Genomic DNA, 18,720 nt, shown 5'->3' with positions numbered 1-18,720 from the left:
TTTATTTCCACATCTCACATTAAAAATACACAACTCTATGTCCTACAGCAGTGCACTCAGTGGCGCACATAGTTGCCAATCATTCCTGTATTTTCTCATCCTGTTTAAACTGAACAATGCTTCAAGAGACAATGTCTTCAACCCTTAAGATACATTTTCACCTTTGCAAATTCCAAAGGGCAGAAAGACATAAAACAAAAGAGGTTGTATTAGCAGTTGCCCAAAACCTGGTAGTAGTATATAAAGGAACCCTTCACTCTTAAACAACAGACGGTCATCCTACACGTGATGGACAAACAGACATTTTCCCCGATGAGTAAGGGCGAAAACTTCCCCAGAGATTGAGAGAAATGTGTAACCTTCACTGCAAATTATGAGGATGCTGTCATGACTGGATAAATGTATGAATAAATCCAAGGACAATATGGATGCAAATTCAGTAGACCAAGAAACCAGTCACCAACTTAGTTCCCACATTTAGTAGTTTTTGTCGCTATCTTTCTTTTGTAAAGTATACTAATTTGTCTGAAAATTCAAAAGAGAAAAAAGATGCTGTGTCTGTGTGTTGGTACCTGTAGCAGTGTCATGCTGTCATCAGTCTTGCCTCTCTGTGCCTCCAATTCTGCCCATTCGACCATCAAAAGGGCTTGAATATCGAGGTCTCCCCATTGTGCACATTCATCCAGACTCTCCTGTAACACCTGAGCTACCTCCTCATTGATGTTCTTACCTTGAAAATACAATCACGCATGCACACATGCACATGCACACAAACTTTTTAAATATCTAACTTTATATCACTCACCTACATGCAGAAAATGAAGACTTCAGTTTTTTTATAGTTAGCCATGTGAATGTGCTATTTCCCTTTCTAAATCTTTTTTAATACTACACTCAATTATTTTGGTAATAAGTACTCTGACCATAATATCCCAACCATTGTAATGTTAAACAATGTAAGAAACAAGGTTAAGTAGTTCTGAATGTGTTTTCAAGTGTACACTTTGTGCTAGTTTACACAGGAGGAAAGATAACTAATTTGTTTTGACATTTTTAATCCTTGTGATATTAGTCAAACTGTTTAAAACATACTGCACTGCTCAGAAAAGCAGCAAAACACATGATCAGACCTGGGAAAAGGGCAGCAGTGTCAGGGAGGTGTGCAGCCATGCTGCGGACCACAGCCAGGCGGCAACGCAGCCACAGAGAAACTCCAATTCTCTCACTGGCCTCAACTGCTTTGGGACAGTCTCCATGCAGGGGGGCTGACAAACTACAACCCTGTAGACAGGATGTAACCTATATTTACACATACATATACACAAACCATGCACAATCAATGACCATTCTACTTCTCAAGCTATGTACATACTTTACATAAAAATTAAAAAAAAGGTGACATTATGGCATTTCAGCTACCAATACACTCAGAGTACCACTTTTATTTTGTTGTCATCTGCAGTTTTTCTTGCAGTAGCTACTTTTGGTTGTAAATGTTGTTATGTTCATTAATGTTGATCACATAGTATACAGAACAGGATTTTATTTGGTTGAATTTTGTTTAAAAATCAACTTAGTTGTTTCTGCATCAATTTTAAACACCCTACCTGTTCACGTCCAGTCCTGCCATGTGGGACCTCAGACGCATGTTTCTGAGAGTCAGGTAAGGTCTCTCTCATGATCACAGGAGAAGTCTGCATCAGCACCAAGCATGAAATTGCCATCTCACAACTGAAGGATGACATTAAAATAGTTAGACTGGTCAGGAAATACAAACATATGCACATTAAAAGCACACACAGACAGCACATATGAATAAGGCCAACATACCTGTTTGCAACATGTCCTTGCTGCAGGTACAGGTTGGTCTTTAGAAGATTGAACTCTATTGTCAGTTCCAGGTTCTCCATTTTGCTACAGGACTGAGAGGTAAGCTGCTGCGAAATGGAGTGCAACAAGATGGATGCTCCCTCTAGCAAAAGGAACTGCAACAGAGGAGATGACACATATGTGCAAGCTGACATAAAAAACAAATTAGAAAAAAGTTCCTTCATATTTATGGTAAGATTAATTAAACAATTTAAATTGCAGTAAGTGGCAAACCTCTGAAGTAACGATCTATTGAAAAATACCCTGTTAGTCTGACCTTAATCCTTTCTAGAGTTAGCGTCTCCTTCGCTGTATCAAGGGTCAGCACTTTTTGCTTCTCAGCCGCTGAACAGGAGGCCTCAGTGTCCCCTCTGTCCTGTTCATGGGGGTTTGAGTTTACCAGAGAGCTTGATATGCCGGCATAACTTTCTCCTTTATCATCATCTGAAAGACATTCCCACTGATGCATAAAAAAGTAGTTTGATCCACAGTGACTCTTAGAATTAAATCAGATTAGTTGCATATAAATGTAAAATGCACACAAATAAAGCACAGTATGTTAAAAATGACGTAATATGGAATTTAGCAATATTTACTCATATCCAAAAAATTAAAAAAAAAAAAAAGGTATGTCATGCATGATGTCTGACTACCTATGTCAAGATTCTTGTCCTACATAATTTTACTCTTCTTTAGACATGAAAACAAAATGTAACATGGAGTTTTTCCCATCCACTAAGGTGGACAGCATGCATAACAGTTATCATGTGAAACTATATATATATATATAAATGCTGTTAAACTAGTGTGTTCCCATATTTTAACATACTGTAATACTGTTAACGCTGCTTTCAGACACCTTTCACAAGTATTTAAACCTTTGAACCCTGAGCACACCAACTGGTGTGATTTTTCCTCAGAAAACTGGGAAAAAGGCAATGACCTAAATGTTCCACTAATTCAAAGAAATTTGCAGATTTAGAAAATTGTTTTTAAAAGCTGTGAGAAAAATGTCCAGGAAAGAAAAGGAAAAAAAAAATTGAGAAAAATGAAAAAAGCAAGGAAAAAACTATATTCATAGCAAATTATCATAACATATTTAAAATTATGTTACAGATTATACTATGTTAAGCTCTTTTTCCAAGTCATTTGTTTATTTATGCATTCATTTATTTACACTAATTTTCATTTATTTTTTACTAATTTCTTTCTATTTTGTGGTCATTTTTTCTTTTGTTGCCCATTGCCTTCTCTTACCTGCAAATGTCTCCTATTTGGGAGGACTGTCAAGATATTCCTGAGCTGCACGACGTTTCCTCCATTCTATCGGCCATCTTGGTTTTGGGATATTTATTTTGCACTAACACACCTGGCCAGTAGATGGCAGTGTATGGCATGACGCAATGGGGTCAGCTGACTTACATGCAACTGAAGTGTCAAAACCCAACCATTTACAAGAAAATAAATAGATGTCCACTGTAATGACCACTATGTATATTTCACCCATCAAATAAACAATCTTGGACTTTTTTGAGTAGTGAGTCATGTTTATCTCAAAAAGAAACACAGTCTGTCTATCTGGAGAAATGGAGAACACAAAAGGGCATGTTTCTATGTAAATTAAATGTCTATTAGTTTAATACTATGTATTCTTCCCTAATGTCCTTTTAAGACTTTTCAATATGTAATTTGATCCAAATCATTATCTCAACATAAATAACAGAACAAAGAAAGTAGTCTTGCTTACAGACCTGGCACAGGAGGGTCATGTACAGTGTTACAGAGTGCCAGGATGAGTTGAACACGAGCAAGGTTGAATCGGAGGCACAAGGTGGATCCATACAGCGTTCGGATTCCTGCAGCAAAGTCACAGTTCACAAGTTCCTCCAAAGCCTAACCACAAACCAAAACCACATAGATTACATCAACTATGTGTTAATTTGTCAAATATATTGCTGAAACATCAGGGCAGACAGATAACAGGGCAGTAAGGCATTTTTTTTGCATCCTGCAGAAAGGGTGTGTCAAATGTTTTTGAATGTGTAAGGAAGATCACATAGCTGGGGGTGGGTTGGGGAGATGAGGTGATTCTGTTATATTACAAAAACAAATAAAAGTGCACCTGCAACTTACAAACTGTGGCAGTCTTGTTATTCCCTTTAAGAATGATTTAAGAACATTTTACGTGGAAATTCTTCTACCAAAAACAATGTGACATTTAATTATACATTTACAATCGAATACTTGGCAGAATTTCACTCATGAAATGCCCCTAGACCTTCAGAAATATAATGAAATCCTACAAAAAAGTACCTCAGAATTGTCCAGGAGAGACTTGTTGCTGTAGAACGTCTTCATAGGCTGCACAATAAGAGCAAAGAAACAAAACAAAGAACAAAACAATACTTTAAATACGGTGCAGAGGCAGCACAAAAATAAGTATTTAGTTTGACTGTTTTCCAGAAATACTACGCAATTTGTCTCCCACTGATGTTTGCATAAGTTTGGATGTAACAGGGACACACATCTCCCTTAAAGGATGGCAGGTGAAGACCACATGTCTTCGCATATTCCTTGAAAGATTTACAGTATTATAAACACAAGGTCAAAAATAAAAGTGTAAATAAAGCATGTAAACAAAATCAAGATGTAACACTACCAAAGTTACCAGTTTACACAGGCAAGAGAGAACATATGTGTGTTTTTACATGGAGTTTGTCTTTGGTGATGAAGTGTCCATAAGGCAGAGGGACCCCTGTTCCTTTTGTGAGCTGAACTGCCTCTTTCACAGCTTCAGTGAACAAACACAGTTCAGTGAGGGCACGCATCTGCAGAAAATACCAAACCAGATTAAAACAACTCCACCAAAACCATGACAGGAAAAAGATTTACATGTACATATGGACACCAACACAAATGCTGACCTTAAGTATTCTGCCCTCAACATAGCGTTGGACATCTCTGCACACAGTCCCAACAAAATGTAGGTAAAGGGCTAGTGTGGGCAGTAGCTGAAATTACAATTATGAGTTGACAAGTCAATTATGTTTCTTGAGAACTGCAGTTCAAAATGGGAGCAGACAGTCAGCGTATGTGTGTGTACCGTGATATAGTAGCCTGTGGCGTAAAGCCAATGGCAGACAAAGTTAAGGCTGGTTACAGTGGTGCTGGGGTGAACCCTGTGGGGTTCAGAGAAAAGGTCGACCCCAGGGAGCAGTTCATCTCCGATGTTGTGAGAGGCGTACTGGAGGTCGGCCTGGGGCTGAGCCAGGGAGCAACACAGCACACACTAGGGAGATGGGTCACACATGCACACATATAAGATGTCAAAATGAATGCACACAAACACACAATTTAGAGTATACAGTCATGAGAGCAAAAATATTGAGCTAATATCCTCCCAAAATGTAAAGAAAACATGATGGTTCCACATTAAATTATATTTTATCAGGTCATCTTCATCAATATTGATCAAGAAAAAGAAATCAAGTCAACAGATATGAGATCCTCCAATTCCACATGAAAATTATTTTAAACCTTGTCAGTAATACAGTTCATGTCAGCCACACACACTCCTCTACTGAGTGTCCTGTGAAATATTGAACTTATTGTAACTATGGACAAAATGTATTTTTTCTACTTCATGTAGATCATAAGCTCCTGTGTAAAAGCATATAAAACCTTTATAAAAACAACTCTTTGCAAATGGTCAAGAAATATAAAGATTGTTATGCTTTTTTATCTAGAAAACAGCAGCATTTAATTGACTCATAGTGCCATCTGCTGTTGTGGAGGTAGAATTACACACATTTGTTAGAAAATCCCAGCATCATTCAGATCAAACAAAATACTTCCATAAGTCACATTATTATTATTATTATTTTGTCTGTGTAGAATACATTTTTATTGCACTTGTAAGATATGTTGTGTTTGTTTCTGAAGCATGGTGTAGTAGAAAAATGTTGGGTATTTCTTTGATGATAAGTACATTTTGTATTTGCAAAATGACATGCATTTTTTTGTCTTTCATTTGGAAAATATATTATATTTGTTAGAAAATTGTAGGGTATTTGTAAAACATATTTTTTTGTTAAGTTCTGGCAGGAAATTAGCTCCATACAAAAACTCCTGTCACCTGGTCTTCGATCTTGCATTTAGCAACAAAAGTAAAAACCAGAGAGTGTAACATTCCCTAAAAGCATTACCTTAAAGAGGTGTGCAGACATGAGACAGCACTCGGTCCTCTGGCTGATATCAGATGTTAAGATAAACCTTTAGAGAAAAAACAGCCACCAAAAGCAGGTCGTTTTTAAAGAGATACGCTTGCAACACAAAAAAACAACACATCAAATCAGTAATGAACCTCATTAACCTACTGTGCAATCTTAGCAGTGAGTCCAGCAGCCTGTAAACACCCCCAAACGCCTGCCTGTTTCAGCGTGTCTTGCAGGGTGCCACCCCCAAAGGACACGCCATCCCATTTCTCTACAGCACCTGAGCTCTGTAAAGCACAGTCTATAGCTTTTCTCCAGTGTGAGTGTGCTGCCCTGGAGAAAAAACACACACAGGAATTAATGACTATGAGAAATATTGTGAAAGCTCAACTTACAGATTTTTGCTGTGTAACTGCAGGTAAAGACATTGCTTTTAATTAAACTTTACCTATTTATTTAATATTTACATACTATACATTTTACTCTGTTTTACTAGTTGGTATATTGTTTTATTATTTTTAACATTCTTTCTCTTTTATTATTTGTACTGCTATCCTTTCATATACATTTTATCTAGTACTTAGAGTATTTTATATTTTTATTTTACTTTTTAAAATTTTATCTATGGGTTTTATCCTGCCTCTGGTGTTTCCTCACTCATGATAGTGGTTCCTCAGTTCCCAGTTTGATGGGTACTCTTAGGTCTTTAATTAAAAAGTCCTGCTTTTTTACCCATGTGCCTGTGTACTTGTATGTGTGTGGGAGATGAGGAGGGGGGTTGTTCTGGTTTTATTGAATAAAGCACGTTGTGTTACAATTTAGCTTGTATGAAAAGTGCTATACAACACAAATAAAGTCTGATTGATTGATTTAATGAAAGGCTGTGGGTTTGTATTCACACACACACACACACAGCCAACAGATCCTAACCGTGTGTTTCCACTGTAGAACTGCAGATTTCCCATTTCATGCAGTGCCAGAACTCTGAGGGAGTCGTGATTGTTGGCCTGGAGATACTCTGAAGAAAAAAGTTGGATTTAGACAGGGAGAAATGTAAGACCTTAATAACCCTGACAGCCAGACACATCCAGATATTCCATGCTATTATCCTGTCATGTAGTCTGCTGGTACTCTCTTGTACACTCCTAACCAACCTATTGACAACTTTCCATGCGTCCTTAATGTAAAGTGTGAGAAAGAAGCTCTTACTAATAGAGATGGAGTATGCAGCACTGACAGTCGGCATGTGATCAGGGCTGATTGGGAGGCTGTAGAGAGCATTCAGAGTACTATAGTCCTCTTCTGTCAGGTCCCAAGGTTGGATGTTTGGAGTAGGCATAACTAAGGGACTGAAATCAACCAGGCTTGCAGATTGGCTGAGACTTCTGTTCTGACTGTGTTGTAGCTGTGCCGCAGAGCCTGGAGCGAGACGCAGACAGTTCAAACAGCGGGGGTTTCAAACAGTTGTGTGAGTATGTGCGTGTGTCGTATCAATCTGTGCTAAACTCACAGGGCTTTGTGTATGCGAGAAGTAGCAGCAGTAATGAGCGACTATGCCCAAACATGTGAAGACAGTGTGGTCTTCTCTCAAGAGCTTGACGGTAACAGCTCAGTGTGTCTTCTACATCCAGAGGAACGCACACAAGAGACATGGAGTGCTGTTTCTCTGCATCTTAAGACACGGAACATATATGCATGAAAACATTATACATACAGACACAGTACACACTTTGTATTTTCAGCTCTGTGTAACATGTTAGTAATTTTGCAGAATTCATACCATAGCTTCTCAACGATTCACCGTTCACTGTTATTTTTTTAAAATTAGGAGCATTTCAACTGTAGGGCAGCCATCATCATTTCCAACTGTCTTCAAACAATCGTTATGTGTGATTTAAATATTTTCACATGACATGAGAGGGCAGTTCAAACCTTTAAGATCAACCGCATCTCGAGGAGTGGAGTTTGTTAGTGCTGCTTTTTTGTAAATGGGCAGTTGCTGTGCAGGCTGAGGGGTCCACCCAATGAGAAGCTGGGAACCTGCGTAGTTCCTGTAATTTACCTAAATATAGAAAATAAAGCACCTCATATGCATACAGTAAAATACACACAGTGCATAAGTGTACACAAAAGAGATGAATAATTTAGTTATTACACTTTCAATGGAGTAGAAATGCATGATGTGAATATGTTTCTTGATTCTATGGTGTTAAATGATAACTGTTCAAGCTCTCAGGACATTATTAGCAGAAAACAAAGAAATGCCTAAAAACAATTTGGAAATTTGTTATTTCTTTCAAAGACATGGATACTTAAAAAAGAAATGACCCAAAAATTAGCAGGAAATTAATAAAAAATTTACAAAAAAAATTACCTGAAATTAGCGATAAAGTAAGACAAGTAAAAGAAAAAAAAAATCTAGAATAAAAGAATACATAAATAATTATAATATCTATATCTTTCTGTAGTATAATTTTAAATATGTAATTATAAACATAGATTTCTCTGTATTTTTCCCTAGTTATTTAATCATTTTCTGACAATTCTCGTTCTCTGTCTCTCTTTTTAAGCCAATTTCATGGTCATATTTTTGTCACATTTTACTGTTGTTTTTTTTTTGCAAGCTGAGGGACATTTCACGCCAAGTTTCTGATTGCTCTTTTTCTGCCATGTTTTTGAAAAAAAATCAAACCAGTTTGCTCACATTTCCAAGGCTTAAGTGCTTTTGAACAGCATCTGAATGAAGAAAACTGGTATTGATCCAGGTTTCAAAGAGTTAATTAAATAAAGTAAGGCAATATCCCATTGTATAGTATGATATAATGCATGGATATGTTGTGGGAATGCGGTACCTCCTTGCCAGTGGCCTTCTGTGTCTTGACATGGTGTGGTTGAGGGACTGCAGGTCCTCCAAAAGAATTAATTCTTTCAAGTAGCCTCCTCTGAGCATGGACTAGGAGAGGAGTTACGATCAAGGCATAACGTTCCCTGGGACAGATATACAGATGCAGGAGCACACACAAAATCATGGGCATGTACTCTGAGACAGATGACTTTTTTGGAATTTTTGCCTTCATTTGACAGAGGACAGTGTAGAAATGGGGTGGGGGTATCATACGCAACAAAGGTTCCAAGGACAGAATCAAATTAATGATGTTGCAGTTTTAGAATTTAAAAGTTTCACTCAAATACCCTTTAATGATAAGAACCTGCCTCTAAACTTTACTCCATCTCTTTTAAAATGTAATACACAAAACTATTTATTATTAAATGTAAGCTGCATTTTACATTTATGAGTGCAATGTAGTATATAGTCTCTGCTTTGCAGGAAAAAAAGGTGACACCCACTTTGTGTATGAGTTGAAAACTAAAGCAAGGTGGGCCAGACTTTCCCATTTGCCACTATCATGGAGACGCTCCAGAGTGTGCAGCACCAGGGTGCGGATCCAACGCAGGTCAACCTGTGTGCTGTTATCCAGAGCAGCTGAGAAATGGAGACTGGACTCTAGTTCCTCTTCAGTCAAATCACTGTCATACAAACTCCACAGCTAGTAGGAACAGACATGAAGATGAAAGATGAACCTGAAACCTGCAAATAGGACTGTTTCATGTTCACTTTGTAGCTGAAATGTGTTTTTTCTCAAGGACGCAAGAGGTTTGCTTTTTTACTTTATTAGCAAGGTATCATTATGAGAGTTTAAATTTTTAAATTTACAATAAATTTTTGTAACTGTAAGTGACACTTACCCCGAGTCTGTTCAGCATGTCCATGATAAGGTCAGTTGCCAGCATCAGTAGAGGGGTGAAGGTGGTGTGCAGCTGGTTCACTGTGATCGGGGAGGGAGGCTCAAACTGAGCAACACTCTGTACTAAGACAGTGATTCTGCAGCTTTGGTCCCACACTGTCTGACACACATGCTGCAGATTGGTCCAGTGGCTGCCACGATGTGCCAAAACCTGAAAAAAATTAAAAATAGATTTATAAAATACAACACCAGGAGTCATACTGCATGGTTACATTTATTTCAGCATTTGTTTTTTATTTCATGTATGTGTGTGTACTACCATAGCCCTTCTGAGATGTAATGCAGCTTCGTTAAGTGAGCCCAGCAGCAAGCCAGCAGTGACTTTTTGTGTCTCCATCTGCTCTTCCACAGTTTGAGAGGAGTCCTCTCCCTCCTCACAACTCTCCTCTGTGAAAGAGTCATCCATTCTGACTGCTTCAAGAAAAAGACAAGACATGAAACACAGACCAAGTGATAACTTTTCTTTAAGTTTTTTAGAGAGTGATTCTCACCCTCTTTTTTGTTCCTGTCTTTGTGTGCAGCCACACATTCCCTTTGACCAGAGTCAGAGGAGTCCCTCTCTGAGACAACTTCATATTTGGAAGACTGTTGTAGCTGTGAGTTCCTCCGCACCAGGATGCCAGAGTAGGCCAGAGAGAAACATTCAGGATTAAACTGACTGTAACTGAAACAGAGCAAATACAGAACATGTAACAGGCATGCACGTATGGATAAACAATATATCCAGGGTTATTCATATTTTAAATACTAATCATACTATCTGACGTCAGATACTATAAGAACGACTAAATGTCTTCCAAAAACAATACAATCCTGCTCAGGGCCAATTAGCAACAGTATGTCTCTTAATATTAACATGATGGTAATGTAAATGTAACTGGTGTAACAGATCAATAGTTTGCAGAAAAAAAGCAGAAAAGGTAAAGTAGCTTTTTATCTTGTGTGTAAACCTGTGTTGTAGTGCACATGCGTGCAGCTGGTGCAGGCCTTCGTAAAGCACAGCTAAATGGGCTTGAGCCATGCTGTAGTTGAGCTGAGACTTCCACACTCTCTCCTCGCAGCACATGTTCCTCAGCTGAAGCTGCTTCTTGTGGCGTTGCACCACGGACGACATCATGTTCAGCAGATTCTCCACAGCCTGCATTTCCCTGCACACACATCAGAGAGAAGTCCAGTGCACATGTGGTTATATTATTACACACAAACGCAGAAATAAAAGCAATACACATGCACACTGTACCTGTTGGTTCTCACTCTCTGGAGCATACTTTGTGGCATTTTCTGCTTTAGTTTCTTTCTTGTATCATCGTGTGAAGGTGTGTTCTTGTTCTGCTACAAAAAGCATCACAGTATTTGGGGTTATGGGCAATCCCTAATGTACTGATAGTTGTGATGGGTGATTACAGTATACACAAGGCCCTAAAATTAAGAGCAATCCACAAGGAATTTGTATAACATTTACCTTACAATATTGGAAACCAAAACACTTTGTTCCACATTGGCTCTCTGAGTATGCTCCCATTGAGCAGTTTCAAAATAAAGCTAATATAAAATATCTCTTATCACGATTACAAATAAATTATGTGGATTTTCGTCTCTCATTACCCTTAGCTTCATCTGTCATTACCTTCAGACTCAAATGTTGGGGGGCATCGTCTGAAATCAAGCTGCCACCTCATCTGCTTTGTAGATCATTGTTAACAGAGTGTCATTCAAAAAAAGTTTTGAATAACACAGAAGTATGGGATATTGTACATCCTTATGTTTCTTCGTGTATGTTTTGGTTATTTGTGTGCATATTTTTTCACCTGTGGTGGTTCATTTCCTTTAAGAGTCTGAGCACTACTTCTTCTTTTACTCAAAGTGTTTCCCTCCAAACTTTTTGTGGACAGTCCCATCACCTTGTCACGCCTGACAAAGAGAGAAGAGTTCACATACTGTCATGTCTTCATCAGCGTAGGAAACACAGCTACTATGTGAAATACAGTGCAGTATTATTCTTACATAAGAGGACAGTAATGAATTCTTTGATGCTTTGACTACAAACATATTCATATACATATGAAAGGACGACATGTTTATGAAATTAAAGCTGAAATCTGTCATTTTGCCAAAATCAGCAAGGAGGTGGACAGTAAAAGCACACCTGGACAGAAATTCAAACATGCTTTGTCCCCACTTTAACACAAGGTCTGGGTGGCCTTCTTCCATGGCTCTCTGGAGAAGTAGTGCCGCAAACTCAGTAAAATATACCTTACGTCTGAGCTTCATCACTATAAAAATACACACAAAAAACAGGCGTCAATGAACAATACTAATTATTAATGTAAAAAGTATGTGTGTGTGCCACTTACCATGTTGATAGGCATTGTTTAATGTACTGTTGGAGATCAGCTCATACAATATGGTCGGATCCTCACAGCCAGTCAGTGGGCGTGCAATCTCTACAGAAAAAAAGACAGTCGTATACAATGTGGAGTTTAGGGGAAGATACTATTTGAATCTATGTGTAACTGCATCTTTTATGTTTGATAAAGTCTAGTAATTGTTCACAGAACAATCAATTAACCAGCTAATAGATTTAAACAAAAATGTAATGAAATACTTGAGTCTTCTAGAAATATGTGTTACATGCCACTGTTAGTTTATAAAGTGTTAAACAGTAGACAAGTATATAAAAAATATAATGTAGATGCTAAAATATACTGTATACTGAGACCCATGTGTATGTGCGAGTTTCTATGTTTTACCATTGTCTGCAGTGAGAACTGCTTCATCTGTGTTTTTCTTGTTCTTCCACTGCAGTGCCTTCAGCTGCATTTCACATTTGATAGGAGCATGATCTGTCTTTGACTACACACACACACACACACGTACACACACACACACACACACACACACACACACACACACACACACACACACACACACACACACACACACACACACAGAAACCCACAAAAACACTTGTTGAGCAAGTTATTCATTTTGTGTATGATTAAAATTTACTATCAAAACATTAAATCTCAAAATATATTGCATAATCTTTTTTTGTTTCAATTCACAATCTTAAGTCCCTCTAAGAGTGAGGACAAATCATAAAAGACATCTTCACTTTTACACTATTCTTTAAACCCACAGCTTTCCTGGCAAGTCTACTGATTTGCAGCTGGGCATCATAGACTTCTTGGAGCAACCTGCGACCACAGTCCATCACCACCGAAGCCAGCTGATGCTCCATGAGCACACGTAATGCCTGTTCAGGAAGGATAACGAGTGAGACATTATTTTGTGCAAGGTTCCTGGTTAATTATAGTTTGTGATATCTGGGAATTCTCAGTCACTGTGGATGATTGTGTCTGCCAGTTAATTCTACATTTCAGCATGTAGCTAAAACACACAACACTTGTTTGAACACTAAAACTTCTATCATGTGTATGCACATAAACAGTTTAAATTGTACATAATTACATGCAGACACACCTTGGACAGGTAATAGGTGATGCAGGCTATCATGTGCATAAATGACTCTGAGGTGTTTTCGGTCCATTTTTGTTTGAGAAGACGTGAATTCTCCTCTAAAACTATCAAGCACTTTTTTAGCACCTGCACATTAGAGCAGAGACAAAGGCATAAACACACTGTTGTAAATAATTGACAGTTTGTATTATTTTACATTGTTAACATAGTAAAGGTGTTCCTTGTACGACAGCATATTAAGGCTTGTATGTATGAGATATTGCATACCTGTACAACAGGGTCGCAAGTAATCTGATGGAAGATTAGAGGTGCCAAGAGGCCATAACAGTTAACTGCAGCTTGCACAGCAGCGCTACCATCATTCAGCCACATTGCCAGGTCCATGGCCACCAGCATTCGTTCACACTCTGCCAGTCTGGCTTCCTGCATACACACATATGCACATGTCATGTATTTATATGCATGTTAATTTAAAAATATAACCTTTGTTTGCAATAACATAAGCAAAAAAGGACATAAATGCTTACACTGTGATGCTGCAAACAATGCTAACTATCTAACAGTTTGGAGCAGTCATTCCATTTGGAAAATACACACTCACTGCACAAGCACAGCTCTCTATCCAGATAAATTTTTTACCTGTTCCCAAATAAATGGTCCACTGTCACTGAATGAGTCACAATAGAGTGATCCCTGCTGAATGTTGATGTCAGTCTCAATGAAGATAGAAGCGAGGAACAACTGACACAGGTGAGGAGAGGAGCACTGCAGGGTCTGGACACGCAGCCTTCAGCATGGTGAATTATACAGAGCAAAATGGGATTTGCAAATGCAAAGAAACAGACTACAGACACCTTGACTTGAATAGTGTGGATATGTTTCCCTCCTCACCCTGTGGCAGCAAGTCTATCCTGTGTGCTGGGGGACCCATCACCAGGGTAGGTATAGTGAGTCCACAGTTCCCTGCAGGCCCTCTTCGCTACGGCATACTGCTCTGTTTGAAAAGCCACCTGAGGATAGAGTCAAAAAAAAAGCTACAACCATAATCCTGCTTTTCCCTGGCTCCATGGGCAACTGTGTTAAGGTATTCACCAGTTTGACATGGGCTAAATTCCAACAATAAGCAACAACAGTGTTAGTCGCTGTTAATCATTATGATGCCTACAGGCTCTCCATCCTACCTCACCTCCAAATTAGGCAGCATGTACATATGTGTTTGGCTGAAAGTGTTGGACAAATGGTCTGTTATTTTCCCCCAGGAGTTTTTCACCACCAGCAGAGACATCTGGACCCACCAACTGATCAAAGTGGTGAGGTGAAAAACAAACTGCTACCAAGTGTCTACCAGTTTAGTGTACCTGTGCCAAGTGAGCCCACGTGGAGAGCATTGGAAGCGGCAAGGATGCCAGCAGCGGTAATGTTGACCCTCCTATGGTGTTGCCCAGTAGCTTGCCCTGCCTGTTGTAGGCTGCTACAGCAAACACGTACTTCTGGTTGGGCTCCAGCCCCTCCACCCTCAGCAGACACTCACCAGATATTGCTGGTACCTGAAAACAAACAAAGTCAGACTTAATATTACACCGGATAATAAAGATGATAAAAAAAAAGTGCTCCACTAGACCCCACAATGAGATCACTTGTACCATATTTCCAGTTCCTGGCAGGCTGCAGTCTCCGAGGCGGACTTTCCTGTTAATGCCATCAGCTGCACGGCCACAAAGCTGGTACCAGCACACCTGGAGAGAAACAAGAAAAACAAAACAAAAAGTTGGTCAAAAAGCAAAGAACTTGTGGTGAATGATTTGCTGCTTGTCAAGATTAGTAAATTAAAATCTCACTAGTCCCTCCAAGTAATAAGGTGCTGAGGCGAAAGTTAAAGAGTTGTCAGAGCGTGACAGCAGTATGGGAGGAGGTGGAGGGTTCTCTTCTTCCTCCTTTGTCCTTGAATCTTTGCTTTCAGCAGGAGTTTTAGGGGTGCTGGAGATATACAGTTTTCTCTCTTCTACCACTGCTTTTTCTATCAGGGTGGTGGCCTCCTGGCAAGAGAACATAGAAAAAAGCAATTAAATATTCATAACACTTTTTAAAAGCTCACCTCAATCACAAGTCATCAGTAAAAGTGGCTACATTTGAGTCCTTTCACATATAGTTTACAGTATGTAATTAAATTTGCCACTGAGACCTGAAGTAAAAGGTTTAAATTCCAACAACACTGGCTAGTTTTAATTCTTTAGTATGTTATCTTCAAAGATGTTACGAGAGAATCCGCCACAAACAAAATAGTGTTTATCAGTGAAGTTCATATTAAGTCTATGAGGGTATTGAATGTTTATATTATTTATAGTATTTTCAATTGAACCATCATATCTTATTTAAAAGTAGGCATATTTGCCTCCCTTTTCACACCAAAGTACACATTTGCACATAAACATACACATTACTGTGTGAAAAAAAAAACACATTTCATGCCTGGTTGTGACTGCATGTATGAAAGAGTGACTGTTTGTAAATGTGTAACCTCCAGCAGACTCTTGGTTTTGTTGGTCTTATTTGGCTTCATGTTGTTGTACACCAGCAAGGCTTTCTGGATCAGGAAAAGAGCTCTGGACAACTTGTTCTTCTTGACCCGGTTCAACAGTTCAGACTCCTTGACTAGACACAACCAACAAATTCTCATATTTACTACTTGAGTCTATTGACAGACATATAATTTATAAATCAATATTATTCTGGAACATTTACACTGGCTCACTTTTGATTGATATATAGTCAGAGATTTCAACTTTTGTTTGTAAATCAGCAAGTGCTGGATCAGTAAACTTCCTCATTTTTTCAATGTAAAATTGAGTACAAACTCAATGTAGGCCAAAGGATAGATAATTCTCAAAAATCACTAATCGGTAAATGTGTCGGTGTAGCAGTGAGTCTGACCTGCATTGAGCTGCAGTAACTTGAGGGAAGTCCTGTGGTGAATGATGTTTAGTTCTAGATGAAGGTCTTTGGCCAGGAGGAACACACGTGTAGACTGAGTGTGTTGAGAGTCTTTACTATTTGCCTCTGCCTTAGTTTCCACTTCGTCTTTTTCCTTTTCACTTATTTCATTCTCTTCATTTCCATTTTCTGATGATGTTGGAGATGACAGGGAGGGAGTCGATTGAGGGAGGGGACAAAATTTCTATTAGAATAAAAAGAAAAAAAGGTTTTAGAAACACTCACTCACTGTATTTTCTCAATTGATTGTAAAATGAATAAATTTCAGACTAAATGTTGGGCGAGGTGACTGCCTACCTGCATGAAGGCAGAGTCAGTGATGGCTGAGCAATCTTTGGGCAGCAGTGTAACTACACCCTTTGCTAGAGCTTCAAGACCCCTCTCCACCACATTACACACCTTCTGAAGCAGCTCTGTACTTGAACTCTGCAAGCACACACAAACTCACACATTGGATAATGCTAATATTGCAACATTTCTGAAAAACTGAGACAGAATACAGCACATTGGTGCAATATGTGTATTTTTTTAATCACATGTGTACACTTTATGCAAAAATTAACACTAGTAATAAACAGAACTATTTATCTACTATATGATGCTATGCACTGACAGCCATTCCATTCACATACCTTAAGTACAGAAAACGAGCTTGGCTTCACACCCTCACAGTCTGTTTCACAAGCTCCTACACATGAGACATATGTATAATAATATTGTCACAGTTATGGTGAACAGGACATGTAACTGTGTGTTTGAGTGGCTCTAGTTCAGTTTACCTAATATAAAAAGAAAAGAAAACCAAAGTGATATTCAATAAAACAACACAAGTACAAAAGATGAGTTATTTCAGCTGTCCTGCAGACTGGTGAAAGGCTGATCATAATCCCTCACCTGGAGAGTGATTACTGTGTTCAGCTGCACTCTCTAGCAGTACGGCCAATGTGTGGGTCATCTCTGCCGTCATAATGCAGTCAACAGTTGCCAGGTCACAGGCAAAGGCCACCTCACACAGCATAGACAGACACCACAGCCACTGCAAACATGTTAAATGCACATGAATCACGTACACATGAAACGAAATAAGTAGAATGCCTACCTCAAACATACTGTGAAAAATTTTAAAAAGTATAAGCACTTACAGTTACACTTACACTTACAGTTCACATAAATGTGAAATGTGTGGATGCTTCACACATCGGTTCATTGTTGAGTACAAGTGAATATCTGTGGTAAATTTTAAGAAATTTCCTCAAGGTGCTCTTGAGATATCATGCTCATGAGAATGGGATGGACACATGGATGAACGAGGCCACAATGACCTTCACCTTTGACCACCAAAATCTAATCAGTTCATCCTTGAGTCCATGTGGGCATTTGATACAAATTTAAAGAAATGCACTCAAGGCATTCCTCAGATAATGTATTCATGAGAATGGGATGGACACACAACCCAAAAATACGTCTCCGACCACAGCTATCGCCAGCACGGGGGCATAAAAATTCTCTTCCTTTTATAGAGGATAAAAGCAGCAGTTTTATGAGACAACAACTTGCTCCTATCACCTTGAAAGTCATCAGTTTCAGTAATGCTTACCTTTATAAAATACATACGCACCTTGTCATAATTATCTGCCTTCTCAAGGCGGTATGAGAACTCCTGGTTTTGCTGCTGATCCCTCTGGATCACCAGCTTCACTTTACCCCACAGAAATAACACAAGATCCAAAACCAGGTCCCCATCTGGCTGCTCTTCCTACGCAAACACACACATACAAAAAATACAAATGTCTGAGCTCTACCTCTCTGAAACCTAGTCCTTGGCAGTTGAACCCCAACACAAACACACATACAACATAGAAACTTACAGGAGCAGAGCCAGAAACCGACTTGTGCAGGGTGTCTACCAGGCCAATGAACCCATCACTCATTGAAAGAGAAGACTTGTGTCTGTCTGTTGAAAACATCACAAGATCACATTATAATTCAGAGACAACTGGAAATGGTTTTGGATATTTTTTTGATGAAGTAACCCAGTGTTGAGCACCTTATTGGTACCTAATCAATGCTAAGCTGTGAACATGAAATCTCAAAGTGTGTCAGCTAATTTGTGACGGGAAGTAACTTGGTTAAGATATTCATAAATTTTACAGCAATTTGGCACCACAGCAAAACAATCAACTCCAAAGAATCAACAAAAAGAAGACAAAAGGATGTTCAAAGATCAATTAAGCTCTGGCCACAGCTATAAATGGCTCATTAGAATTCTTTGTGAATACTTTCTATTAATCCATGTATCTCCCTTAAGTTTAAGAGGCCTGATGATCGAAATCAGTCCATATGTCAAACAATTTCCCTTT

The 18,720-nt window shown here is 38.7% G+C and overlaps 1 protein-coding gene across 1 annotated transcript in view; it reads right to left on the bottom strand.

Annotated features, from left to right (window-relative positions):
- LOC121952884 (cilia- and flagella-associated protein 54-like) overlaps positions 1–18,720 on the bottom strand; it is a 28,743-nt gene that overhangs the window by 4,077 nt on the left and 5,946 nt on the right. Inside the window, exons 13-54 of the mRNA XM_042499740.1 lie at positions 18,229–18,314; positions 17,979–18,116; positions 17,255–17,396; positions 16,993–17,048; positions 16,658–16,786; positions 16,301–16,544; positions 15,888–16,021; positions 15,208–15,405; positions 15,013–15,105; positions 14,728–14,916; positions 14,261–14,379; positions 14,009–14,156; positions 13,637–13,792; positions 13,373–13,495; positions 13,011–13,145; positions 12,640–12,742; positions 12,244–12,333; positions 12,036–12,162; positions 11,698–11,800; positions 11,130–11,221; positions 10,840–11,037; positions 10,381–10,553; positions 10,149–10,300; positions 9,831–10,040; positions 9,432–9,631; positions 8,936–9,071; positions 8,016–8,145; positions 7,594–7,755; positions 7,293–7,502; positions 7,014–7,101; positions 6,246–6,416; positions 6,075–6,141; positions 4,973–5,158; positions 4,794–4,880; positions 4,578–4,697; positions 4,183–4,230; positions 3,621–3,762; positions 2,147–2,313; positions 1,831–1,985; positions 1,608–1,731; positions 1,131–1,299; positions 573–730 (exon numbers count right to left, since the gene is read on the bottom strand). Of these exons, the coding sequence (XP_042355674.1) occupies positions 573–730; positions 1,131–1,299; positions 1,608–1,731; positions 1,831–1,985; positions 2,147–2,313; positions 3,621–3,762; positions 4,183–4,230; positions 4,578–4,697; positions 4,794–4,880; positions 4,973–5,158; positions 6,075–6,141; positions 6,246–6,416; positions 7,014–7,101; positions 7,293–7,502; positions 7,594–7,755; positions 8,016–8,145; positions 8,936–9,071; positions 9,432–9,631; positions 9,831–10,040; positions 10,149–10,300; positions 10,381–10,553; positions 10,840–11,037; positions 11,130–11,221; positions 11,698–11,800; positions 12,036–12,162; positions 12,244–12,333; positions 12,640–12,742; positions 13,011–13,145; positions 13,373–13,495; positions 13,637–13,792; positions 14,009–14,156; positions 14,261–14,379; positions 14,728–14,916; positions 15,013–15,105; positions 15,208–15,405; positions 15,888–16,021; positions 16,301–16,544; positions 16,658–16,786; positions 16,993–17,048; positions 17,255–17,396; positions 17,979–18,116; positions 18,229–18,314 (5,858 nt within the window). The remainder of the gene's footprint in view (positions 1–572; positions 731–1,130; positions 1,300–1,607; positions 1,732–1,830; positions 1,986–2,146; positions 2,314–3,620; positions 3,763–4,182; positions 4,231–4,577; positions 4,698–4,793; positions 4,881–4,972; positions 5,159–6,074; positions 6,142–6,245; positions 6,417–7,013; positions 7,102–7,292; positions 7,503–7,593; positions 7,756–8,015; positions 8,146–8,935; positions 9,072–9,431; positions 9,632–9,830; positions 10,041–10,148; positions 10,301–10,380; positions 10,554–10,839; positions 11,038–11,129; positions 11,222–11,697; positions 11,801–12,035; positions 12,163–12,243; positions 12,334–12,639; positions 12,743–13,010; positions 13,146–13,372; positions 13,496–13,636; positions 13,793–14,008; positions 14,157–14,260; positions 14,380–14,727; positions 14,917–15,012; positions 15,106–15,207; positions 15,406–15,887; positions 16,022–16,300; positions 16,545–16,657; positions 16,787–16,992; positions 17,049–17,254; positions 17,397–17,978; positions 18,117–18,228; positions 18,315–18,720) is intronic.

The sequence above is a fragment of the Plectropomus leopardus genome, chromosome 13, assembly GCF_008729295.1.
Source record: "Plectropomus leopardus isolate mb chromosome 13, YSFRI_Pleo_2.0, whole genome shotgun sequence".
In the NCBI taxonomy this organism is placed as follows: Eukaryota; Metazoa; Chordata; class Actinopteri; order Perciformes; family Serranidae; genus Plectropomus; species Plectropomus leopardus.
Note: the sequence above shows the minus strand (reverse complement) of the source record. Positions and strands in the feature narration are given on the sequence as shown.